The sequence below is a fragment of the Populus alba genome, chromosome 11, assembly GCF_005239225.2.
Source record: "Populus alba chromosome 11, ASM523922v2, whole genome shotgun sequence".
In the NCBI taxonomy this organism is placed as follows: domain Eukaryota; kingdom Viridiplantae; phylum Streptophyta; class Magnoliopsida; order Malpighiales; family Salicaceae; genus Populus; species Populus alba.
In genome coordinates this window covers 8,625,444-8,652,605 of record NC_133294.1, presented here as the reverse complement: position 1 = coordinate 8,652,605, position 27,162 = coordinate 8,625,444, and the positions used below count along the sequence as shown (strand labels likewise).

At 31.1% G+C, this 27,162-nt stretch overlaps 2 protein-coding genes and 4 non-coding genes across 8 annotated transcripts; 5 read left to right on the top strand and 1 right to left on the bottom strand.

Annotated features, from left to right (window-relative positions):
- The first annotated feature begins 3,136 nt into the window (after nucleotides 1-3,136).
- Nucleotides 3,137-5,555, top strand: LOC118054812 (large ribosomal subunit protein eL32z). Of its 3 annotated transcripts, none has more exons than XM_035066534.2 (4): nucleotides 3,137-3,326; nucleotides 3,443-3,546; nucleotides 4,727-4,908; nucleotides 5,002-5,555. In XM_035066534.2, the coding sequence occupies exons 2-4, from the start codon at nucleotides 3,457-3,459 to the stop codon at nucleotides 5,072-5,074; spliced, it is 345 nt and encodes a 114-aa protein (XP_034922425.1). In that variant the 5' UTR covers nucleotides 3,137-3,326; nucleotides 3,443-3,456; the 3' UTR covers nucleotides 5,075-5,555. The 3 variants fall into 3 exon arrangements, with proteins under 3 accessions (XP_034922425.1, XP_034922423.1, XP_073268557.1); XM_035066532.2 differs by having other exon boundaries at nucleotides 3,436-3,546; XM_073412456.1 differs by having other exon boundaries at nucleotides 3,139-3,546.
- On the top strand, nucleotides 3,600-3,681 carry LOC118054848 (small nucleolar RNA U31b). The gene has a single exon (XR_004688567.1). It is a non-coding gene; the product is annotated as a small nucleolar RNA U31b (small nucleolar RNA).
- Nucleotides 3,959-4,034, top strand: LOC118054849 (small nucleolar RNA U31b). Its single transcript, XR_004688568.1, has one exon. It is a non-coding gene; the product is annotated as a small nucleolar RNA U31b (small nucleolar RNA).
- Nucleotides 4,119-4,196, top strand: LOC118054846 (small nucleolar RNA Z195/SNORD33/SNORD32 family). Its single transcript, XR_004688565.1, has one exon. It is a non-coding gene; the product is annotated as a small nucleolar RNA Z195/SNORD33/SNORD32 family (small nucleolar RNA).
- On the top strand, nucleotides 4,251-4,335 carry LOC118054847 (small nucleolar RNA Z196/R39/R59 family). Its single transcript, XR_004688566.1, has one exon. It is a non-coding gene; the product is annotated as a small nucleolar RNA Z196/R39/R59 family (small nucleolar RNA).
- Nucleotides 5,556-17,338: 11,783 nt separating the features above from the next.
- Nucleotides 17,339-26,777, bottom strand: LOC118054830 (zinc finger CCCH domain-containing protein 44). Its single transcript, XM_073412459.1, has 11 exons — nucleotides 26,588-26,777; nucleotides 25,737-25,816; nucleotides 25,058-25,239; nucleotides 23,753-24,638; nucleotides 22,785-22,897; nucleotides 22,277-22,336; nucleotides 21,476-21,526; nucleotides 20,941-21,011; nucleotides 20,402-20,655; nucleotides 18,246-18,671; nucleotides 17,339-18,126 (listed from the first exon to the last, which is right to left on the bottom strand). Exons 1-11 carry the CDS (start codon nucleotides 26,683-26,685, stop codon nucleotides 17,552-17,554), a joined length of 2,796 nt encoding a protein of 931 aa, XP_073268560.1. The 5' UTR covers nucleotides 26,686-26,777; the 3' UTR covers nucleotides 17,339-17,551.
- Between the last annotated feature and the right edge of the window lie 385 nt (nucleotides 26,778-27,162).

Sequence of the window (27,162 nt, the reverse complement as noted above, 5' to 3'; positions counted from 1 at the left end):
CTTAACACATACAGGTATGATAAATAATTTACTATTATAGTAGTGGTTATGGTTTCAAATTGTTTTATGTTTAAAAATATATCAAAAAAATTATTTATTATTTTTAAAAAATTATTTTTAAAATCAAGCGCATAAAACAATCTAAAAATAATAAAAACATATTAATTTAAAAAAATTAAAATTTTAAAAAAACTTGGGTTGGAACAAACAACCCTAAAAAATTAAATTTCAAATCTCTAAAAGTACTATCAAATATATTATATATATTAGAGTGAATCCTTCTAATTTATAATTTTTAAAAAATAATATTAAGATTAATTTTATTAAATATTAATTTAGCCCTTTTAAAAAATATTTTTAAAGAAATAATATAAGGGTAATATACAAAACAAAACAAATTGAGTTTTATCTCTTCCAAATTAAAATATGTAAACTAAACTTATTTATCATTTAAATTCAAATCATGAGTTTTTATTAAAAATTGATTTTAAATAACCTATTAAAATTATATAAAAAAAATTAGAAGATTACCATAAAAACATGAGTTTCTAAACTTAATGCTCATATACGACATCAAATCAATTCTCTAATTATAAATACAAACAATCAAATATAAAATTATAATACATGTGAAGAAAACATATACTTATAAATAAAGATATTTACAATTTTCTAAATAGACTCCTTATATTATACACATGTTACATGTATATTTATTAGATGGAAAACTAATTTTCAAATTAATCAATAATGTTTTAATAGTAATATTTAATAAATTATTCAACAGCTTGGTATCCATTTACACCACATCTTACATTCTATCTTGAAAGAAACACTCCAGTGTAGAATAACAGCATCACTAAGAATATTTTATTTTTCTTTTTAATATTGATGTTTCAATCAGCTTGCATGTACTTTGATTAATTTTATGAGTCTTTAAATTAATAATTATATAATTTCTAGTGATCATAAGAGAACTTGAACTCGTAGCCATTAAAAAACAAACCTAAAACCTGACCAATTAAACTATACCTTAAGATTATCACTGAGAATACTTTGTCAGGTGGATTTAGAGTACACCTATAGATTTTAATTTATTTTTAAATTAATAGTACTTTTTTAGTGCTTTAGTGATAAACAACCAGGGGGAATTTTATTTTATTTTTACATCTATAATGAGTTACTTTGTAATTATATTTCATTATACACAATCATAAATTTAATTATCCATATGGAATTAACATTTAAAGGGATGTAAAATATAAATAGCTACTAACCTATTTTTCAAATAAAAATATACAAACATACAATTACATATACATACATTTACTTGACATCTTACGTTAAATTCATATTAATATCCTCAAAATATAATTTTAACTAATAATCATTTAATTATTACAATACTCAAAATAAAAGTTATTTAATTTATATGTTGCAAACATTATTCTAATTACTTAGCTCATTCATGAAAAATCTATAACGTACTTTATTTTATTATATTGGTTTATTTTATCAACTAGGTTGATTATAACATTATGCCTGCCTAGTCTTGTGTGAGTTATAACAAACCTATAATTAAACAAATAAAATATAATGATATAATTATTATTTTAATCATGATATTTATTATCCAAGCACATCTTAACAACAATTTCTTCTAATTGATATAACTTCAATAACTCTTTTAATTATTATCATTTTGGCTATTCTCTCATGGACATCAATAAATTCAACAATTTATTTAATTATCAACAATATGAGACTAATAAATTTAATAATCCTTCTGATTACTTAATAATCTAGTTATCTCCTCATGGATGCAAATAAATTCAACAATCATTATAATTGTCAACAATCTAACTATCCCCTTCTCGATGCCAATAAATTTAATAATCATTCCGGTTATCAACAAGTCGATTATGTATTCATAGCTACCAATAAATCTAACAATTCATCCAATAAATATGACAATTCTTTCAATTGACAACAATCCAATAATCTCTTAATGGATGTTAATAAATTTGATAATCCTTCTAATTGTTAATAATATAACAATCCCCTCATGAATATCAATAAATCTGATAACCCTTCTCGCATTACCAATACTTCGCAATATTATTATTATTTTTATTTTTTCTCTATTAGTTCTGAATTTGAGTTCTTCTAAATCAAAAAAATTCTACCACATTAATTCATATCATTACTATATGAAATGTTTACATTATAATCACACATAATAATTTTATTTTCATCCAACATACAAAAATTCTATTTAAATCCATCTCATCACAATTGATATTTTTAAAAACGTTAAACACATCCAATTACATACTTATTCATAAAATTCCACAATTTCTCGTATCGTTTTTCTTGATTGGCCAACACCTCTCACTTAACAATAAATTCTCCTCTCATTTTCACATTATTTAACTACTTTTACATTTCTCTACTATAACTACATCTTTTATTACAATTCACATACAATTTCCTTCATTACATAATTCTCCTATTTTCATCTCCCATGGTCTTACTACTTTTTACAAGCTCATGGATGGAGCAACATTTAAGACAGGGCGGAGCTGGTAGAATTTGATAGATAGAATCAAAATTAATATAATAAAATATATTATTAAAAAGTTTTTTTATTTAAAATAAAAATATCATATTATTTTATATTTAAATACTAAATAAAAAAATTAAAATATTTTGTAGGGATCCGCACGCTTACCTAATTTAAGGATTTCCTTATAACTTGATTTTATATCCTGATGAGATTGCAATGATATTAAACAATATTAGCAAAAAATATATATTAGAGATTCAATTTAAATTATTTTTAGAGCTGTGAAAAATCAAGCAAGGTCAAATCAAGATAATTTCTATACAATTTAAAAATTCTTTTTACTAAAAAAAATATTAGCAATATCTATCAATTTTCTTATATTAATTTTTTTAATCCAACTTTTAACATACCGCAGACCAATATTGTTTTCACAGTAGAAAACTCCATTTTTTCTTTTAGATTTTGTTATAATTATAATATATTATAAAAATAAAAAAATTGTCCGCTTCCAAATAACTAGACAAGTTCTGTAAGACCCGATCGCCCAGATGGCCAAGGTGTTACCCACTGGGGCATGGCTGGCGATTAAGAGAACCATAATTCTCCACCGTCGATCTGTCCTGCTACGAAGGCCCAGATCTCTTGAATTCGACCCGTGGAAAGACAGAAAACCCTAAATATGCTCTCTCTCTCGCTTTATATAAATCCCGAGCCAAACCACACTCTTGAAATCTCAGTGGTGTAGGCGTAGCGAACCATCGTGAGCTCCCTGTCTCTCCATCTTCTATTCTCTTCTCTTCTTTGATTTTCAAATCTTATCATCTTATGTGTATGGAGCTAACAAATATGGTTGGTGTGTGTTTTGTTAGAATGCAGGGAGGAAGGGGAAAATGGCGGTGCCGTTGCTTACGAAGAAGATTGTTAAGAAGAGAGTTAAGAAGTTCAAGAGGCCACAAAGTGACCGCAAGATCTCTGTCAAAGTATGATTTACTTTTGTTAAATTTGTTAGCTTACAACGTTGGGATTCTGTAAGGAAAATGATGATACTTGTTGTCGCCCCAGTCTTACTTGCATTTTGAGGTGCAGGATGGTGATTGACATTCCTTGTCTGATTCCTTCAACTTATAATCATTGTATCATGTCTTAATTTTTTTTTTTTTAAATTGGTTTTTTTGCCTTGTAATGAAGAGCCCATTTGACACCCAGTCTCATTTGCTTCCTTCTTTGGTTGCAGTATGGCGAGCTAGCGATCGACTATCCGGTCCCTTTTCGGCTAAACAACTATATTTTTTTTTAAAAAAATCTTCAATCATTATAATTGTATGGTCTGATTTCCTTGTTTCGTTTACAGGATAGGAGTTGTAGTCTTTTTCTTTTGTCCCTGGGTTTGAAGGATATGATGAAGCTTTTTTGACACCCAGTCTTAGTCCTAATGGAAGCTGCTGATTAATTTATTTTGATCTGATCCTTCATGACAAATAGTGACTTCTTGCTGTGTTTTTCGTTAACGTTTTAGTTCTACATGTAGTTTTTTAAGTTAAGGAGATATGCAATGAGGTGTGATGATATTTATCCACCATTTCTGCTATAGGATGATGAATTTTATACATGCACTACCATCTGATCTCATTTGCATATCCATCTGGCTGTTTATTATATAGTATTCTATTTTCTATATTTATACTGCAATCTATGATGCAAATCATTTGTCAGTGCTGATTGTCCTGTGATGATCATAAAAAAATCACCATCTTTCGGCTGAGGTTGCAGTTTTTGGTTAGTCTTTTCTATGTGGGGTTTCTTATGCTTTGGTTTATCATCTCTAAATTTCTTAGGATGTAGAGTTCTATTATATGTTGCCATTTGCCCATGGTATCTGATGTCCAGAATTTGTTTTTGTGGCTGGGCATTTAGTGTAAAGGGCAGAAACAGATTATAAACAGGCCTTGCGACACAGTTAGCTGGTCCCTACAAGCTTTACTGTTACTTTATCCCTGCTTACATCTCTCTTTTGCCTGGCTACCAGTGTTTACCTGTTGGCTGGTTTCTTTGATTTGTTTCCCATAACTCTCCTTCTCTCAATGTTACTGTATGGATCTTCTTCATAAGCGTTTCATTTCCTCCTGATACCTATGTTTCATTCTTCATAATTTTTGGCAGACAAGCTGGCGCAGGCCAAAGGGTATTGATTCTCGTGTTCGAAGAAAGTTCAAGGGATGTACTCTGATGCCCAATATTGGTTATGGTTCTGACAAGAAGACTCGTCATTATCTTCCAAACTGCTTCAAGAAATTTGTTGTCCACAATGTCAAAGAGCTAGAGGTGTTGATGATGCACAACAGGTAAAAACACAGATGAGCTCTTGTTGTCCGAGTACTTTATACCAAGCAGATCACTCTCTTTCCCAATTGACGATTCTTTTTAACGTGATCCAGGACTTATTGCGCTGAGATAGCACATAATGTGTCAACAAGGAAGAGGAAAGAGATTGTGGAGCGAGCTGCGTAGCTTGATGTTGTTGTAGCTAACAAGCTCGTGAGGTTGCGTAGCCAGGAGGACGAATGAAGAGGAGAGTCTGTGTTGAGGAGGGAGGAATTATTTTCCATATCAAGCATGCGAATTTTTCTGTTTTACAGTCTCTGCAACTCGGTAAATTAGGACATCCTCTGATAGCAATACTACATTTTTTGCCCATCTGTGCTGTGGCTGGCGTTTTCCTCCCCTTGTATTATTTTGTAGGGTTGCCGAGATGAAAGTCAGATGGTGTTTTCCCTCTGTAAATAGTGTTGAGTATCATTGAAAATGGAGCTTCGGTTCCCAAGAAGAAACATTGGTTTACTTAAGTGGCTAAATGTCATATAATTCAGGCAAATGAAATTCAACTCTGCTGTACTATGAATTTGTTCAAATTCAAATGACCATCGTTGATAAAATTGTGTTAGATAAACACTCCAGGAAGCTTAATAATAAGTTAATTTTTACCCCAAAACTCTTAATGATACAAAATAATTATATTTTAATTTTGATCACTTCTCAACCACTTCCACTTTTCTCTCTAATATGTAGAAATCTTTTTTTCATCTCAAATTCCTGAAACATAAAATAAATAAATTCATGACTAAAATATAAAACAATAACAATAAATAGATTAAAAAAGTCCGAGATCAAAGTGTACTTTTTCATGCCATGAACAATAATAAAAAAAAAACTTTACTCGGTGTTAAATCTGGTCCCTAATAAAATCTAAAGCCATGACCTATTTCTACATTGCATGCACCATATCAAACTAATCGAAAGAAATTATTACATAATGATAAAATTAAAAAACCAAAAATTCAAGAACCAAAGTCAACAATTACAAAAGATATGAAAAAAAGGCACCATGGCTAGCTGTTCTTAGTGCACATGAGCCATGGTGAACAATTTATTTTAATTTATAACTAGATTCTGGCTCATGCCATGTTGCGAGCCAAACAAACCATTTTTTTAATGTAAAAACATAAAAAATGCTTAGGTGAGAATAATATTTTTAAAGAAGTAAAAGAAATTTGAGAGTTAGATTATTAACTTTATTGGATTCAATAATCTCAATTAATTTAACAATGTAATTAAAAAAAATAGGTAACAACAACAAAGAAATTAAAAAAAAAAATTAACTCAAGTCAACTTTTGTTAACTCTCAAAACTCTCGTGATTTTACATATTAGATTAAAATAATCCTATAATATGATGAAATGAAATTGTAAACAAGGACCTATATATATATATATATAAAAATTCAACCAACTTAGATTAATCTTTTGAACCCGTGACTTTAGTCTTCAGAAATTAGAATCATCTCATATAAGATGTTGAAACAATCATAAGTCAAACCCTAGATTAACAAAATCCTGATTAATAAAATATTGAGGGATGAAATCAAAAAAGAAAGTTCCAATACAAAAATGATTAAAAACAAAACAAATAGAAATTAAAAAAATAAAGACAAAATCTGCATAAAATAAAATGAAATAAAATATTGAGTGATACAATTAAAAAGATAATTCAATTAAGAGAATGATATAAAATATTAAAGGAAGCAATTGAAAAGATAATTTAATTAAAAGAATGATTAAAAATAAAAAATTCACAATAAAAAAAATGATGACTGAATTTGAAAGGTGAGAAAAATCAAGAAAATTAAATTGAAAGAAAATTCTAATTTTATAAATTATTTAAAATAAAATAAATAGCAATAAAAAAAATAATGACTAAATCTAAAAGAAAACAAGTTGAATGGCTGTTTTGAAAATGTGTAGGGGAAGACTCTAAAGTCGAGGAGGAAAGAGGAAAGAAAAAAGAAAATAAAACAACCACCGGTGCAAAACTAGATATATTTTGGTCACACTTCGCTACCTAAGAAAAGAGGCAATGCCGTGAGGATTCAAAAGCCATTATGGAAATCAAAGTTTGGTTGTTGAACGACATTATATGCATGTCATAAAAACACAAGAGTACCCACGTGTGTATATGTGACTTTCACTTGCAACCATTTTTTAAAAATTAAATAATATTTTATATATGCTAAAATACTAAATTACCCATGATCAAACTTGATATAACAAAAAAACCAAACTAAAAAGAAAAAAAGAAAACCTTAACCCAAGTTGAAGGCAATTTGAATTTAAAGCATTGTGGTCATTTTATTTTGTATCTAAAATAAAAAACCTAAAAATTCCTCTACCCATTATTGCATTATTATTATTAATTTTTAAATCTTAAAAGGTACATTAGTCTTTTTACTATGCAAACAACAACAAAAGACCATTATACCCCTTTCCAAGGTCAATTGTGTTTTGTTGAGAAGGCCAAAATTATAATTTCACCGTTCCAATTTCATAATGACAATGAGTCTAGAACAACAATAAATTTTTTTACTGTGAAAGCTCTACCCCTTATAGTTTCTTCTAATGTAATTTGTGAATTTACACGGTACATATATAAAAATATTTATATTGTAGTTAAAATTATATCTTATTATTTTTTTTTATGTTTTTTCAATAGTATTTGGTTCCAAATTACAATGGTTCATAAATAATTATGTAGAACTATTTTTATGTATATTACTTGACTACATACTTTTCTATAAGTCTTCATTCATGATGATAATCAACAAATAACATTATATGATTCATCGTATGTGTAAATCCCGAGAAAAAAAAAAAAAATAAAAATCAAGGCTGGATTAAATTAAAGGAAATAAACTAAACTAGAAATAAGTGGGGGCAAAATAAATACACTTAAAGAAGATGAGGCCTTAATGCAAATAAGAATAATTATAGAGCATAAGTACTTCTATTGTCACTAAAAACAGATCTGGAGATAACGTAAAGAAATAAAAGAGAGTTTTATGTTCATTTTTACAAATCAAGATAGAAACACCAAAATTTCAAAAAAAAAAAAAAAACCCATCCAAGATTAAGGGTTGTAGGTAAAATAAATGCTAGTGGGAAAGGGATTAACAAAAAGAGAAGAGGGGAGGGCATGCTGCCATTATAAAGAAAAAAGAGGGATCGAAACTTTGATGCGTATCGGGTAAGGTATTCTAAACCTGCTTTTATGAGTCATTTCAAGTTGATTATGAATCGATGCCTGGATGTTAAATTATAGATTTTAGTTCTTAGACTTAAATTGAGGAAAAAGTATGAGTTGCTAAATTAAAGAACTTCATATGTTGTGTGTAAATGGAAAGGCTAACGAATTTGGACAGTTTCATCTCTTGATTTTCAAAGAGATTTCAGGTAGGAGGATGAAAGAATTAGGATCAAATTCCTTATAGAAATTATAGTTTTGAATGTTGGCTAACTAATGAAATTGGTTTTGCTCAATTTGGAGTTATAGAGAGCTATGGGTCACCAAACGAGACAATAACAATTAAAAAACGAGACAGTAACAATTCAAAAATGAGACAGTGACAGTTCAATGTCTAGACAATAACAGTTGAACAATGGCAGTTCAATGTCTAGACAATGACAGTTAAAAAACGAGACAGTGACAGTTCAAAAATGAGACGGTGACAGTTCAATGTCTAGATAGTTACAGTTGGACAGTGACAGTTCAATGTTTAAACATTGACAGTTCAAAAACGAGACAGTGACAGTTCAATGTCTAGACAGTAATAGTTAAAAAACGAGACAGTAACAATTCGGATTTTAAGTAGAAATAGTTCATATATATGTATATATAGGATGATGATTACGGTTGCACAAAGAATGACAATATTAATGGGTGAAATAAGAAAAAACGTAAAATATTAAAAAAAAAAGATGACTGAAAGAAAGACTTATTGGTTGTTGATATGTTTATAATAAAACATATCCTTAAGTGAGGAGAACTTATAAGATAAACCTGTGAATTTCAGGCGGGACCACAGGTGTGAGGCAACAACAACAACAACAACAGGGGAGTACGAGTGGAGCTTCTATTACAGGTAGGTGAATCGCACCTATACTTCATAGTTAATTTTCATGATTTATTTATATTACCAATGTGAAATGTGAATTTTTGAATGTATGGGTATTCAAGGTGAAAAGTTGTGTGAATTGCCAAATGATGAAATTATCACTGACAAAGGAAATATAAGAAGTATGATTTGAGGCGTAAACTAACATATATTTAGTGTATGTTAGGTTAAGGTGATCCCGGGTAAGGAGGGGATCACCTTGGAATGACACATATGGAGTGATGATGATGGTACCGGTGAAATTGGTATCGGTAATGTGATAAGTAAAAATGATCATGTTCGATCTCATAAAGTCTAGAATGAAGGTTGAAAGTCGCAGAAGGAACAATTAATAATAGTTGGATAAGGAAGGATTCTAAATATATAAAAAAAAAAATTAAAGGGAAATTAAATGAACTATGAATATATGTTACCTTGTTAAAATTGTTAGATGTTTGTGTTGTCATATTTATTGTAATATTCACCTTTCAATAATATGTATTTTGTTTCAGGATCATCATATGCACGACAAGAGTAGATCATAGCTTATGTTCCCTTTTTGTAATCTAGTTTCTAGGTAGTATACCCTTGTATTTTGTAAATATAAAAATGTTTGTATAACTTAATTTGTATAATTAATGTTTAAACTTGACTGAATGAATTTAACCATGTAGTTCATATAATCATACTTCATGCCTATGTAATTATACTTATTTATTTTTATCTATCTACAATGATATTTTGTTATATAATGCATATCGTAAATATTGTGGTTGATCAGTGTGGGTATAAGTGTGGAAATTGAAAACCCAGGATGATTGGGCCGGGAATTGAGTTATGAGATGCGAGCTATTAGAAGTGTAAATAAATTCATGTTAATAACCTGAGACCTTTCAGTATAAGGGGGAACTCCATCAAATTCTGGTAGATTTTAATACGAAGACCATGAACATATATGTACAAAAAAAAAATATTATGTTTTTTTTTATTGACATGAGATTGTCGTTTTATCCCGGAATGAGGGATGTTATAGCATGCATAGTTATTAAACCTGGACCGGTCTGGTGGGTCGACCCGGTGACTGGACCGATTTGGGTTTGTTAAAAGACAAGTTAATGCAATAGCTCGACAAAACCCGGTCGACCCGGCGGGTTGACCCATGATTTGGACGACTCAGCGAGACACAATGCCTTTTCTTTTCTTTTCAAATTTGGTTTCTATCCTTCGAACTCCCTTCTTATTTCTTCATCTTCTCTACAATGAGCTGCTGTTAGCAGCAAAAAAGAAAAAGGGAGAGGGCAGCTGGAGGCTTGTTAAAGGAGAGAGAGCCGAGTCTCAGTTTAGCAGAGATGGGGGAAGTTGGAGATGATGTATGTGGAGCTAGATTCCTATATCAGTGGGTTATGGCTCTAGTTTGGCCCAAGGTTGTCAATTCCGTTTCGGTAGGTATTTTGTTTTTTCAATTGGAATGAAATGTTTCAATTTCGGAGTGTCATTTCGGGGTTGTACTATTCATATATATATATATATATATATATATATATATATATATAATTCAACAAACATAATTCAAATTCAAGATAAATTAATTATAAATTATGCAATACAAACACAATGCCAAACAAATATAATTTCAAAATTTAAAATATTTCTAAATAGTCAAGATTAAATAGATCTTTAACTGAAAGTAATTCAACTTAAATAAAATATCAAAATATTATGAAAGTAAAATGTTTTAACATAAATATTTTAAATATAAAGTTAGGTTAATGTTATCAAGGCTAATGAAATCTAAAACATCCATTGTTTTGCTTAAATTCCTACAAATTATAACACATGAAAAAAACAACATGAATATAAATCATATATATTAGTGATAAATCTAATTTTAAAAAATTAATATCATTTTTAATGAAAATAGTAATAATAATTTTAATATTATTATTAATATCATTGTTATTGAAAATAGTAATGAAAAAGAGCTTTTTATATTTGGGTGGTTTAATTAATTAAATTGAACAAGTTTCAATTTGATTCAATGGCTTTTCAAGAGCGGAACAGAACATGTGGAATGAAACCGGAACATTTCGGCTGAAATTTAGCCAAAAAATCCGGAACGGACCAAGATTTAAAATGAGATGAAAATTGTTCCGTTTTGTTTCATTTTTTGAATTGGTATAAAATGTTTCGGCCATTCCGGGAAAAACAGAATGGAATTAAGAACCTTGGTTTTGGCCAAGAGATAGAGGCAGCTGATGAAGAAGAAGGAGGGGCTCTCTTGTTTTGGTCAGCCAGGGGGATGACAGAGAGAGGGATAAGGGAAATTGTGGCCAAGCCTCTGTGACAACTGCTTTGGCCTAGAAAAAGGGAAGCTTTGGCTGGTTTTAGGAGAGAAAATCCATGATTATTTAAGGAATAGTTGTCTGATAGTCGGTGGGAACAAAAGGGTTAGCTCTCAAGATGGTGATGTCGCTAGCAGTGGTGGCAGAGGGCGTGCAAGCTGTTGCAGGTAGGTGTGAGCTGTTGTTTCTATGGTTTGTTTTTGGTTCGAGGTGTTCTAATTGGAATCTTTCTATACAGTGAGGGGAGTCATTTAAGAGGAGCCTGTAGAAAAAAATAGTGTAAATGATGTCATCTTTGACTTCCAGCATCTAACTTTAAACCCCAACTCTCTTGCCACTGCAACTTGGACACTTGTATTGCTAGATGTGCTCAGCTTTGGTAGGTGTAATATTGATGCATTAACTTTAAATAATTTTTTTTTTAATTTTTTCCGGGTTGATCCGGGTTGACCCGAGTTGACCCATAAAACCCGAGACTTGGCTCCTTAACTGAATTAACCTTCAAATCGAGTTTGATAACTATGATCGCATGTGTTAAGTGGATTTATTATGAGGGCAAGAGCCAAGAGGATTAAAGAGGTATTTAATGAGCTTATTCATGATATTTGGATAAAGCAAGCTTTGAGAATTCCTTTTAAGATGACATCAAGCATGATGTTGAAGTTTAAAAAAGGATCAATCCTTGATCAATATGATCCAAGTAAGAGATAAGACTGCTTAATATGTACTAGAGCTTGACTACACAACTTTATATTAATGATCATGACTTTCAATCTAATCATTGACTGTACTAAAATTCTGCTAGAAGATTTTAAAAGTGGTCTTATTTTTTATAAATGTTAAATTTCATAGCAATTAAACATTGAAAAGATCTTCCAAAAAGACCAAAAAGTTACTACTCGAGAATATATAGATTGAGCCTCATTAAATATAAGCATGAGCTTTATACTTTTTTCCTACTCAACTTTGAATTTAAGTTAGTTAGTTAGTTATGTGAGTTTATTTTAAGCTCACTAGCTGAAGCCATATCTTATAAGTAGCTAAAATCACATTGAATAGATAAATGTTTTCCATCATTAAGAATTGAATGACATGAGTGTGCTTGGGTTCTTCATTTAACTTCCAAAACTTATCAAATATATCATCTTTAAGGTGTTCTAACCATATACCTTATGCTCTTGGGTGAGTATTTTAATTCTTAATCGTGGGTTATAAGGTTTAGCCTTCTGGGTTTGTATTGGTTTGGTATCAAAGCTTGACTATAAAATTAGGTTCATGATATTTAATTTATTGTTTTTGTTATTGTTTGAATTTCATTTTCCTTTTGTTTCAAGATTTCAAAATAGATAATTGTTCTTTGCATTGAATCGTACCATTTAGGTTTAAAATACACCTTATACACATTTATTAAAATAGTTAGTGTAAATTTATCTAGCTTATGTTATTAATTTTTGGGTTTTCTTGTCTTCCAATTGCTTTTGTAGTGGTTATAAAAAGAAAAAGTCTTCTAGTTAATTGCGTTTTCCTAAGACATTCAATCTTCAATATGTTTTGTTAAGTTGTTCTTCAAGAAAGTCTTTTTTTTATTAATCTTTGGTGTTTAATTTGCCATTTAAAATAGTTTTTAATGCTAAATTTTTGTCTTTACATATCCCATTAAACTAATACCAGACCTGTATTCTTTATAATTTTTTTTTTATTCTCCTACTTCATAAATTTCTTTGTTTTTCTTGTTTGTCTTTTTTATTTCTTTGAATTCTCTTATTTAAACACTACATCATATTTTATTTTTGGTTGATTTTATTTAGTTCAATAAAAAAACTAAAAAGTAGATGTTTAAAGTGGAAAAAAAGCAAAAAGGTGTGAGATTAAGATCAAGAGAAGCTAAGTAAATAATGAAACACAAGTGGAGTGACATATCTTTAACTGTAAACGTATAAGGGAGTGTATAAGGTTTATTACTAATATCTTTTATGACTTTCAAATACTTCTTCCAAAAGAGATAAAGGTTATCAAACACCAATGGTTGATATAAACATATTTAAGTAAAATGTTGATAAGCGTGATAGAGGGATTAAAAGGGATACTAGTGGTCATGTTCGTGTAGATATGAGCCTTATGAGTATTAAAAGAAAGAGTCCCTCATTCTAAGGAATAAATGATATAGAAATCTACATATAGTGGGAGAAGAAAGTAAAGCTATTCTTTTTATTATAATGATTACTTTGAGGAGAAAAATGTGAAGTTAGTTGTTATAAAGTTTATTGACTATGCAATCATATAATAGGATCAACTTGAGATGAATAAGAGGAGAAATCATGAAAGGCCTACTGAGACCTGTGATGAAATAAAGGTTGTCATAAGAAGAAGATTCATCCTTAACATTACTATTGGTACCTTATCAAAAGTTACAAAATCTTACTTAAGGTTTTAAGAGTGTTGAAAATTAACTTAAAAAGATGGAGGTAGTTACGATTCAAAAAAATTTAGAGAAGGATAAGGAAGCTATCATGACAAGATTTTTGAATGGTCTGAACTAAAAGATAACAAATATTATTAAGTTACATCACTATATAGAATTAAAAGATATGGTGAATATGGCTATGGAGGTGAAATGTCAACTAAAAAAAAGAAGGAAAATTCAAAGCCAAGCTGGAATTATGATTTGTTTTTGTCATGGAGACCAAATTATAAAAAGAATGATAGGGTTGTTTCTAAGGGAAAAACCAAACCACCTAATGGAAAGAAAGATGTATCCATTAATATTAGAGTTAAATATGATAATTAACCATCTCATAATCATGATATAAAATATTTTTGATGTTTAGGGATAACACACATAACTTCTCAATGTCCAAACAAAAAAAGCTATGATTACGTGTGATAATGAGGAAGGGAAACCTAAAAATGATAGCAAGAATGATCAAATTCTACAACTTGAGGATGCTTAATGATGATGAAATAGAGTATCTAGTTGGGGTGAGTTGTTTGTGGTTAGGAGTGTATTGTGCTCTTAAATCAATGAGAATGAGTTGAGGCAACATAAGGAAAACATTTTTCATACTAGATGACATATCAATAACAAGGTATGTAGTATAATTATCAACAAGGAAAGTTATGCTAGTGTAGCTAGCATTACTTTAGTTAAAAAAAAAAAAATTTGCCTACTTTAAAACACCATAAACCATATAAGTCATTATGGTTGAATACGTGTGGGGAAGTAAATGTGAATAAACAAGTGTTAGTTTCGTTTTCAATTAGGAGGTAAATGACAAAGTTCGTTATGATGTTGATCCCATACATGTGGGTCACATACTAGGCAGATTGAGGTAGTTCGATAGGAAGGTCATTCATGATGGATTCAAAAATAGGTATTATTTTGAAAAAAGAAAACAAATCCATTACCTCTGTACATTTAACCTTAAAAAAATTATATAAAGACCAATTGAAGTTAAAAAGAGAGATTGAGGCTAAAATGAACGAAAAACAAAAGGTGTCTGAGAGGAGAGAAAAGAGAGAGAGGCCATGTGAGAAGAATGAAATAGAGGTTGTTGAGGGGGAAAAAAAAAGAAACAAGTGAGCTTTTATGCAAAAAAGAGTGATGTCAAGAGCGCTATGTACACTACCCAGTCTATATTTGTACTTTTGTGTAAAAAGACATATTTAATACTAACAATCTTGAATAATCTCTTCCTATTATTGCTATTTCTTTATTGCAGAAATATAAAAATGTATTTCCTAATGATATTCATAGTGAATAAAACACCAAATTGGTTTTTTTGCCTAAAGCTATAATTCTTAACTAACCAACCTATAAAAGTAATCTAGAGAAGAAAAAGGAGTTTTAAAGGCAAGTTAAAGAGTTGTTGGTTGATAGGTACTTGAGGGTGAGCATGAGTCCTTATGTTGTTTCAATACTACTTGTGCCTAAAAAGAAAGCATCTTGAAAGATGTGTGTTTATTGCAAGGCTATCAATAATTCGGAGGCTAAAGTATAGACATATTGTGGTATGTCTAAAGTATAGACCTATTATGAAAGATATGTGTCAATAATATTATGGTAAAGTATATGCTAGATGACATATTAAAAGATTTGCACGGGTCATGTATCATTTTAGAAATTGATTTAAAAAGTGAATGTCATTAAATTAGGATGAAAAAAAAAAAGATGAATGAAAAACTATCTTAAAGAATAAATATATATTGTATGTGTGGTTGGATATTTCATCTTATCTCACTAATGCACCTAACACATTTATTAGATCAATAAATCATGTATTACATGTATTTATAAGCAAATTTATTATTATTTTGATGATATCTTGGTGTACAATGAAAGCTTAGAGGACTATATATTAACCATTTTTATTGTGTGCTTAATGTTTTGAGAAATGAAAATTTATATACCAACTTTAAAAAATATTCTTTTTGCATGGATAAAGTTCTTTTTCTTAGTTGTTATTAGTGAAAAAGGTATAGAAATAGATAAAGAAATTATAAAGAAACTTCATGAAAGTGTTTGACAACAAATAGGAAATAAGAATGAACAATATAAATCTAAATCCAATAAGGACTGTAGGTGAGTTATCTTTAAACATGGTGATTAAATTTGGATGCATATGAAAAAGAAAAAATTTCCAACCCATAGGTGATTTAAATTGCATCCTAGAAGGAATGGTCCATTCCAACTCATTGAATGAATGAATGACAATGTATACAAGTAAAAACTTCTATGTGTGTGTAATGTTAGTGCCACATTTAGCATTTCTGATCTTTCTCCTTTTGATGTTGTTGGCGATTCGATATTGAATCCTATTGAAGATAGGAAGAATAATGAGAATTAATAAGCAACATTACAAGATCCGTTGCATGTGTTGATTAGACCTATTATAAGGGCAAGCGTTAAGAAGATTATAAAGGCATTCAATAGACTGATTATGATATCTGGCCCAAGAAATTTTCAAGAATTCCTTCTAAGATGACATCAAGCATGAAGTCTATGCTCAAATGATGACTAAGCATTGATCAATATGATTAAAGTATGAAAAACATGTTTAACATGTACTAGAGCTTAACTATATACCTTTATACTAATGATCATAACTTTCAAATCGACCGTTGGATCATACCAAACTTTTGCTAGAAGATTTTAAAAGCCATTTTTTCTATAGAATTAAAATTTCATAGCAATCAATCATTAGGAGGTCTTCTGATAAGGCCTATAATTTACCATTCAGGAATGTACGAATTGGGCCTCATTAAAAACAAGCATGAACTTTATACCATATTCTTATTCAGTTTTAAATTTAAATTAGTTCCTTATATGAGTTTAATTTACAGCCTAATAACTAATATAGTTATTTTATTTCTATTTAATTCTAGATTTAAGTTAGATATGTAGATTCAATTTAATTTAAGTCCACTAGCTAACTAAGGTTTATCTTGTAAGCCATATTCAATAAGTAAATGAAATAATATTGAAAATACAGATTTTTGTTGTCATTAAGAATTGAATAGCTTGAGTAAATTTCTTCTTTGAGTTCTTCTTTAAACTTCTAGAACTTATTAAAGATATATTTTTATAATGTTCTAACCATATACTTTTGATTTTTAATTCAAAAGATCATTCGGCCAAGATTTTCTAATATGAATTTAGCTTTCTTGAATGATCTTTTTAATTCTAAATTTAGATTTTCGGGTTCGGATCAATTCATTAATCCATTATCCCATATATGCATAAAAAATATATTAATCCTTAATATAGAGAATAAGGAACAAGTAAAATGCTAACCCTATAACCCTGTAAATTTGTTCATAGAAATTGATCATGTCAAATTATTGAACATTAGTAATTTGGGTAACTTAGTTTTCGATGAACACGCATGTATGAAGTTAGAATATTGCTAAGCATGCTATGAAGTGGCATCAATTCTGTATGAAACAAATAGGTAAATAGATATATCTTTATGATGTTCTAACCATATACCTTCTTTAAAAACCACGATGAAGTGATCGAGGCTAGTCTTTCTAAAATGCAAGCGTTATGTACATATAAAACCAAAATATGAACATAAAATAGTGAGCATATTAGTAATTTGGAAAGAAATACTTTATCTTGGCTTGGACGCTTTATGTTGATAACCGAGTGAAAAATGAAAAACGTCAACATTTCCTTCTATTGAAAACCTGGTGGAGGGCATCATTTAGAAAAATTGCGTCTTCTGGGCTCCGACCGCTCTTCCAAACCTTCCATTTTAATACACAGGAATCACTATCACTCCATTCCTTCAGCAGTAACATTGACCAAGGCCCTGTTTTCATACCATTTGGACTAATGCAATTCCATATGGAGCAGTTTAAATTCTGAATATTTTGCTTACTAGCTGCGGCACTTGCATCTTCCTTCTCATCATCACTCAACACAATTAAATCAGCTGCTGGAGCAATTTGCTTCTTGTTTTCATGTGCGACATTTACCTGTCCATTTGTTTTTGTCTTAGATATATCATTAGCAGGCTGATACGGCTCTTGTGGAAGGGCATTGGGTCGGCCTTGAGAAATAGAAGCAATAACTTTTGCTGTAAAGGCTTCAGCATGGACTGCTCTAGTATTGGTATGCTTTATTTGACAACCTTCATTCCTCTCCGTCCGAAGAGTGCCACCATCTTGAGTATCATCAAGAAGAGAGTGTAATTGATGATTCACTTCCAATGCAGCTCCTTTAAGATGCTGCTTATCTACCCATATAAAGATAAATATGCATGAAAGATATTATTAACTAAATTATCTGGAATTTAAAGATAGAATCATGGATACATGGCTGCAATTACAGTGAGGTAAGCGATCCCTGACTCACCAGTATGATTAGCTGCAGCACTTGGATCTTGCTCTCCATTATCGCTCGACAAAATCAACTTAAATCTTGGTTCACTTGGCTCATTAGATCCATCTCTTGGAGTGCTTTGCTCCTTGTTTTGACATTCAATGTCTACCAGTTCATTTTGCTCATCTCTGGAAATGCTGTTAACAGGTTGACATTGCTTTAGTGGAAGAAAAGCACTGGGCATGCCTTCAGAAAAAGGACCAGGAGTTTGTCCCGAGACTATTTTGGGTTGGGATACTCTGGAGCGGTTTTTGTTCAACTCTTCAAAATACTGCTTACTCCCTGTCTGAATAAAGCCACCATCTTTACCATCGCGAGTTGGAGTGCGTGATTGATGTTGAAGTTTTTCAAAAACTCCAAACTGCTTTTTTTCCGCTGGAATTTGGAACAAACACATGACTTTTTGAAATCCCCAAAAACATCATGGTAAACAGCCATATCACTAAGACAGTTATAACTCAGTAATTTATTTCAAAATTTAAATTGAAAACAATACGAAATTCATTAAAAGACCGCACCAAATTCTAACTCTTCACATGGTTAAGGTCACTTCGCAAATATAGATAAACAACCATGGATGAAAAATGAATACAAGCACCCCAGATACGTGATGGTTAAGGAAATGAGAATAATGAAAAGGATAACTTATTTCTGAAAGAACACAATGTCTGCAACGAAAATATGGCATTTTGTTTGTCGGCCACAGTTAAAGGCAGTTAACAATGTTCATGATGTGAGGGAGAGTTGTAACATTTACAGGTAGAGAGATATGCAAAATGCCTATACAAGGGAAATACCATACATTGAGCAAGTGTATCAAGGGCCGATAGGAAAATAGAAAGAAAAGAAAACATATATCATGAGAGTTGTTTAGCTGCTTTTGGCGCTAAGCAACAAAGCAATTTCAAGTGAAGCCCATGAATTTTCAATTTGATGCACTCAATCATTTGCAGCTTGGGAATGTAGGATGACTGTCTAGTCTTAAACTTATCACTGTCTAAAGATGTCTTAAAGTATGTCTTCTATCTTTTGAATCATGTTAGTCCGTCTTTAATCTTTTTTCTTCATCACTTTGATTTTAGTGTTTTAGGTAGATACAATATTGTTTGTGCTTTAACTTTTGAAGCCCTTGCGGCTCCAAAAAAGGGACTTGCACCCATTTGCAAGCTATGGTGTTTGGTGCTTTATTGGCTTGCTTTCATTTACTTCACAACTCAATTAGTCTCAAAAAGTTCAAATACAGCTTTCTCAAGTACTTATCTAGCAGGCACAAAAAATCAAACTAATGAATGTAAGTTCCCTTTTCTGGCTTGTTGCAGAGCTTTGTTTTAAACATTTGAACTTCCTAAGTGAATTTAGGTTATAAAAGTCTTAAATGACAAAAAACTTGTTGAATGATCAGAGGAAAAGCATGTTTTCCCCTTTCTATAAGAAGAAGTTCCCATTCAACAATACAAATTATGATAAGTTATTTTGGAAGAAAAATGTCATTTGCAATAGAAAAAAATGTTTCCCGTATAAAACAGGAAGAAGACTGCTCAACCTTTGTTCTTTGGCTGTTTGTAAGAAACCAATAACACAATCCTTGTTCTTTGGGACATAAACAATTCATACGATACTTATATACCAAATGGATAAAGTTGTGTTCACTTTCCTAAATTGTTGATGCTGTAAAGCCCCTGCCCCAGTAGAGAAGTTGTACATCTCTAATATTTTCCCAATATATGATCCCACTCCATGAAAAGAAAAAAGGAAAAACAAAAAAATCAGATTTTTTATTCTTTCAGATGAGAATGGTACTAATGAAATAACACTGCCCAAATGTTCAGATCCTTGAAAACAAAAAGATTGTAGTGATAACAAACTATCCATTAATCTGGATTCAAGAGAGAACAATTCACAGCGTGATTATATTTCAAATAATTAATCATGCGATCTCATCCCTCTTATAGAGATAACAGAAATTCTCCATGTGAAACTGGGATAAGGTCTTTGATATAAATTTATTCACCTTCAAATCATATGAGACACAAAAAGAACCTGAACTTCCGTGGATCAAAAAAATAAAAGAGGCAATAGTTTGTAGAATTTATTTATGGAAATAAGGAAATATGAGCTGACTAGCAAACCTGCACCATTTGCTCCATCATCCAGGCAACAAGAAGAACCTTTAATAATGCCTTCTGAACTTCTTTTGGGAGGTGGTGATGTCCCTTTAAGGGCTGATTTTGGCAACTCAGTTTGCTCATCCTTCCTAGACATGTCCTTACATGCAGATTGAACTTCTATTTCATCTGCAATTACTTCTGGAACCTCTTGTAACAATCGTGTTTGTTCTACAGGTGTTTGAAGCAGAAGCTTTCTGTCCATGTACTCAGAAAACGTATGCAATATGATGGTTAAGGGTCACATTTCCTTTAAATTGAGATAAGTAAAATAAATTATTTGTTCTGGAGATCAACCACTTAACATTTGACCCGCAGGCTTACATGACCCTTGACCAACACCCAAAAAGGAAAGGAAAGATTATTTAATGTGTTTCGATTGTGCAATTGCCAATTAATAGAATATATGAGTTAAGAAAAATGTTATGAGCAGCTCATGTCATTGCTTGAATTCAACATATTTAACCCCAATTGTGCAGGAAATCACAATCATCAAAGGATATTCTTTTCTCCATCCCTTCTCATTTGCCTGATTAATGAGATTTGATAGTGCAACCAGTTCTTTGGCAATCCACTAGGATATTTCATTGCAACAAAGAAATCAGCAAAATCAGAAAAAGGGAAGCACCAAACACAGACACAAAACACTCCAAAAAAAAAAACAGAATAAGAGAAAATCATCTGGAAAACATTTTTTAGTAAAGCTATGTACAGTTTCCATAAGAACCAAAAAAGAAAGAAAGAAAGCTGCTTGATCCATTCCAAATGGACATTGAATTTTTTTTTTAAAAAAAAAACATTAGCACTCATCTTTATTACTTTCAAATTCAGAGAATACACCAATAAATTAGCTTCTTATAACTCAATGTTAATCACCTCATTGGCTATGTTCAGCAAAATTTTGTTCCGTCTCAGCCGCTCCATATTTTTTTTTTCTTTTATTAATTTGTTTAATGTTTTGAACATTTGTTTCATCCATCCATATCTTTAAGACATTGCAATACCTATATATTTAGACATTTGTCAAAAGTAACGTACATTTTTTGTTATAGTCTCATGGAGACTTCTGGCCTTCTCCTCAAACTCTGCCTGTCAATCAAAGGATTTGTGTCAGATCTTGGTATAAGAGTAGACCCTCATTACAGCATGCAATGTGCAGATTATACCATCCAAAGACAAACATATTTTACCTGCCCAAAATTAGAAAAAGAAAAAATCTGCATACCACACATCTTTTTGGAGAAAAGCTGTTGGAACTCAATGCTCATACTTGACAATTGCCTAAACACGTTCATATCACCGCAAAAGCCAAAGGGTCAACGGGTCAAGTTTTACTACAATAACTTGAAACATGTTTGGACAACATCCTTTTTGACTAGGTATGGCGTCAACTATTCCTCAAGCCCCACCAATTAGTTACCCATAGATATATTTTAGTTAACGATCATATAGTAGATATGCATTTACAGGCTAATAAACTTTATGCCAATTGGATGCATTTTGACAAGTTTTGATTAAGAGAAGAAAATCATGTACAAGGGAGATTGGTAGCTGGTCCTCATCAAAAGTGAGAGATTAGAGGAAAACAGAAGTAGAAGCATCTAATGAAAATTTCTTAATGGCAACAAAGTTGCTTATGAGAAGATGCATAAATTCTAAGTATCAATGCTATCACAACTCCATTAATCCATTCCATTGGCAGAATTCAGTTAACTATGGCAGTTGGCACAGTTGTAGAAGCTAATCTACTGTGGCAAAGGTTTCAATAATACTCTACTCCTCTTGCTAAAAAAAATGATATGTTGAAAAACTGAATTACTTAACAATTGAAAAACTTACAACATTAGGCCTTCTAAGCAGGCCATCTTTCACTCTCTGATGCAAATCCTGACACTCTTCCTGCAAAATAAAAAAGTGCAAACCAGTACATTACCTTTGAAAATGGGAATGGAAAACCAGAAAGTGCCGTGACTTTCAATGTTTTAAGAGGGTTTAATTTCTGATTTTTGAACATATCATTTTGAAACAGAGAGATTTAGATGATAAAGTGAAACCAATTGTTAGAATAATTTATGATTAACTGGGAAAAGATCCCTGCAAGAATATAATTCTGGATTCAATCAACTCTAAAAATCCAAATATTTCTCTTAGAAAATAGCCTATATTTTGAATATTTGTCAACACGGTTGAATTTAACTGATAAAAAACACATTTAGTCTAACAACATAAAACGGTCAGAAAAGGTCATGAATAGACTGGTGTTCTCAATTCACATAAGTTGTCAACTATAGTGTTTTTATTTTATTGCTAGATTCAATATGGTTAAAAAGATGATAAAACTGCATACCTCAGAGAAATCATTTTCTGATACTTTGGAAATCGGTACATCTGACACTCTATTAGAAAGTTGCAGGAGAATAACTGAATTCACTTCTCCATTTATTAAAGTTTTCTTTATGCCTGTAGTTGTACACTATAATCATTAAGGGGAAAAAATGAGAAGTTAATTTTTAATTAGAGGAAAATTGTAAGCAAATCATTCTCTTCCACAGTTAAACAAAGAGTCTATCTTGTTATCTAGTTTGATATCTGAACAAACAGAGATAAAACAACATATTAAATGGATTGTAAGATACAAAAAAAAATGAGGAACACAGAATTACTAGAGTTTGCACTGAAATCAGCTGGGACTTTTTGTGCTACTCATCTCAGATAAATAAAATTGTAGGATCCAAACAACTAAAATGAGAAACACGTAATTACTTGAGTTTGACACTGATTTCAACTGGATTTTTGGTGCTACCCATCTCAAATCATCAGGTTTCTTCACAGTGTTGTAGGAACAAATTAGTGAACCTGAGTTATATTATTAGTTAGTGATAAAGTAAATTCTTCTTCAAAGTTTCACTTACTTCAAAGCAGTAATGGAATTGAAACGAGGGCCAGCTTTTATTCTATACTTAATTATAGAGTAAGCTTATTTTTATTAATCTAGCTTCAACTTAGCACTCACTAGCCCTTTTAAAACGTAGTGCAATTATTTTGGTTATCCTTTGAACTCAAGTTCTAAAACTTTATAATTTATTATTTTGTATATAGTGAAAATGAAAAGAAATTCAAACTAACAAATAATACAGGAAAGACACCCGTTTGACCATTTTATTAGCTTAAATCCAGTGCTTGCTTAAGGGATCATGGTATAAAAATGAGAGAAACTATTTATAACCCGGAGAATTAAGTAATTTAATCAATCTACATAACGGAGATAGATAAGGGTATATTACTTGAGTCAAAAAATGCAAGTGGGACCATTACCTATCACTTGCATGAGCTGATGAGAGTTTTTTTGCATCCAATCATTAGGATCGGTTTTTGCTCTCACAAAACTACCCATTACAATAGCATCAAAGATCTCTGGCTGCTTTGACAGCTCCTCAAGTGCACTCCTCCGCAGATAGACAAGTTTGATATTCCTAGGTATGACAGATGCAAAACAGCTGCGTTGCATATCTGAAACTACTTCCTTATTCTGAGACTTTCCTTCCCAACTTGAGTTTTTCTGCCTTTTACAAGGTGATAATGCATTCTGACCCTCTACTTCTAAGCTGTTTACAAACTCATTCCGTGACTCTTCCAAATTCTCGGCAAAATGTTTTGTCAATAGCTTATATATGCTATTCTTATTGACAAACTTCCTTCCCAGAAGAGAGCATAGTTTTTCATCACAAAGAATTTTTTTTCTCTTCAGCGGGTCAAGGAGGTTGTTATCTCTGCAATACCCAAAAATAATAATGGTCACATCATGTTGTGATAATTCTTTGTTTGTTTCCTGACCAATAGATGTAAGGAATTCAAATAGGCATTTTGATCCCCAACCAAGGAACATCTTAGTCTTTGATCTTTCCTTTCTTTTTGCTATATATGGCTTTCCCTTGCTTCTCTTTCTACTGTGACTTGGTTTATGCTCTTTCACATCATTCAACCTATAAGTCATGGTAAGTTGATCTTCAAAATCACTAAGTCCTTCTCCTTCTTCAACATAATTATCACTTAAATTAGAGTCATAATTCCTATTGTCATTCAAGAGATAATTTGCATACTTGACATGTTCTGAAGTTACGCCTTCTTTCTCTTTAATATATTCCCAATAATACTTGAACAGAAACTCATAGGAGTCTTGAAGGCTGAGGTTTACCTTCGGCTGTGGACCATAAAGCATACAGACAATGAGAAAAAAAGGAATAAGGAAGCTAAGCTTAGATTTGGACAGGTCAAACGGAACTGAAATAAAGAAGCTTTCTATAACAGCTGTATTCATCTCTTAGTTAGAAAACCTTCTAATGCTACTAGGAAACTACTGAATATATGAGCATACCAATTAACTCCACTAATCTATAGTCACATTTCATCTTCTCTTTTATTTGAAAATAAAGGACAATATGGATATTCTCCAAGCAAGAGTTTGAATTGCTTAAATAACTGCAGAATCTTTCAAGTCCTAGTAGCATATCTAGCTTCAAACAGGGCATCTTTTTATGATAAGCAACATGGTGAATAATAGTGCCCAAGTAAGCAACTAACAAAATTCAGACATTTATTCATTGTAGAAACAATGCATACCTCATTCAAGTCTATTACTCCTTCTAAAATTCCGGCGAGAGTTAAACAGTGATAGCAGAATCCTCCTTTTGCTTTAATTATTGCTAAATTAGCATCAGAGAGGCAGCACCCGCATACAGCATTTGGACAACATAAGCAATTGAACGTTGCAGTCTTCTTGCAAATGAAGCAAGAATGCCAATCTGATATTTAAATTCATTATCTTAGAAGCTGAACAGATATTCCAGAAATGATACAATCATACAGAGGAAAAAAAAAAGATCAAGATGCAGAGAGCTCAAAGTCTATTTTGTTAACAAAAGAAATGTACCAATACTGTCCTAATACAATGATGGAGGATTAATATCTACTCCGGATGGTTTACGATAATCAGAAAGAAGTTCTATCACAGATAAAACACATCTGTGAAGTTACCAAAAAGAAGTCCTCTGTCACATGCAAAGTGCTTAAGGCAACACTAAGTACTGATGCCAAGTTGTTTTAATGAACCATAAGAGAGAATAAACATGGTATGAACATAAAAATATGATAATCGACAAACTATGTGATCTGCTCAAATCTTCAAACAGAAGAAGAAAGACAAGTCAGGAACATGAATTGACTCGAAGGAAGCAATTCTTAGGCTTACATCTCCTTGGTACAATACACTGGATGAATAGATGTGAAATAAGCAACTTACTGCAGCTCCAGGGAACTTCACTCTCCAAGAAATTATCATTTTTTTCCACGCAGATAGGGTGATAAGCTTTAAGGCAATCTCTGAAAGCAAGAAACTAGTTGATGAATAGACAACCCCACCAGCAACACAAAAATGTAAGAATCTTAACAATCATCGTTCTTAATCAAGAACTACGGGAAAGAAAAAGATGGGATGTACAAGCTTATGTAGGACACACGTCCATGTGCAGCAAGACAGAACTGGTCATCAAGACAGAACATGTCTATTGTGCAGCAAGACAGAACTGGTCATCAAGACAGAACATATCCATGTGCAGCAAGACAGAACTGGTCTTTGAAAAAAATAAACTATAAACTAATAAATAAACAACCTCATATATCCCGTCAACGATCTGCCAAGACAGAACTGGTCATCATCATGAACTCCAAGCAAGATAAAGGCTTAATCTTGATTCTTGAACTTGCAGTTTGTACTTTAAATAGTAAAAAAAATAAATTTAAAATTGGGGTCCTACCATCGTAAAGAAGAAAACACATGGGGTACCCCCAAATCTCAGATTCTGAGAGACTACCATCTTTGCAAACAGACAAAATCCCATCAACAATGTGCCAACTGCTCATCATCATGAACTCCAAGCAAGATAAAGACTTAATCTTGATTCTTGAACTTGCAGTTTACACTTTAAACAGTAAAAAAAAATAAATTCAAAATTGGGGTCCTACCATCATAAAGAAGAAAACACATGGGGTACCCCATTCTGAGAGACCACCATCTTTACAAACAGACAAAATCTCATTCTTTTTGTTCTCAAATGCATACAAAAACTTGCAACAACATAGAAAGAAACTTACTTATAATCACAAACCCGTAGAGTTCCTCCATCTTTGCAAACAAAACAGCAGCCCTCTGCCGATTCATCCTTATTTATAACCTTCTTTTTTCTCCCCATTTCCTTACCAAACCTCTGATCTTTTTGCTCTCTACAAACCCAAAATCCCAATGCAACAACACCACATCACTATCCAGTCAAAATGATAACTTTTTTAGGAAATATTTTTTGAAGAGTGAAGTATATCGGTGAACTTTAAAACAATAACCCTTTTGAATTTTTTTTTTTTTTTTTTTTTTTGTAATCGTGGTAAAGATCATGTTTTAAAATTATTTTTATTTAAAAATAAATTAAAATAATATTTTTTAAATTTATTTTTAATATTAGTTCATTAAAATAATTAATTTTTAATAAAAAAATATTAAATTTAAAAAGAAAGAGCCATTTTAACCCCACTGGCAAATGACTGATACTTTTTACTTTTAGATTTCAAAGATTTTTTTTTCAGAAGCTGCACTGAAAGGAAAGCTTTTTATTATACATATCAGATAAAAAAAAAAACACACAATGTGTTAACGATATAACTAGTCAATTGAA

What these genes read in the sequence shown, in the direction of transcription:
- LOC118054812 (XM_035066534.2), top strand. Translation starts at nt 3,457, where the DNA reads ATGGCGGTGCCGTTGCTTACGAAGAAGATTGTTAAGAAGAGAGTTAAG. An exon ending in ACCGCAAGATCTCTGTCAAA is followed by an intron (nt 3,547 to 4,726) that starts GTATGATTTACT and finishes AATTTTTGGCAG; the next exon opens with ACAAGCTGGCGCAGGCCAAA. An exon ending in GTGTTGATGATGCACAACAG is followed by an intron (nt 4,909 to 5,001) that starts GTAAAAACACAG and finishes AACGTGATCCAG; the next exon opens with GACTTATTGCGCTGAGATAG.
- LOC118054830 (XM_073412459.1), bottom strand. Translation starts at nt 26,685, where the DNA reads ATGGGGAGAAAAAAGAAGGTTATAAATAAGGATGAATCGGCAGAGGGC. An exon ending in GAGTAATAGACTTGAATGAG is followed by an intron (nt 24,639 to 25,057) that starts GTATGCATTGTT and finishes TATGGTCCACAG; the next exon opens with CCGAAGGTAAACCTCAGCCT. An exon ending in TCAGCTCATGCAAGTGATAG is followed by an intron (nt 22,898 to 23,752) that starts GTAATGGTCCCA and finishes GTACAACTACAG; the next exon opens with GCATAAAGAAAACTTTAATA.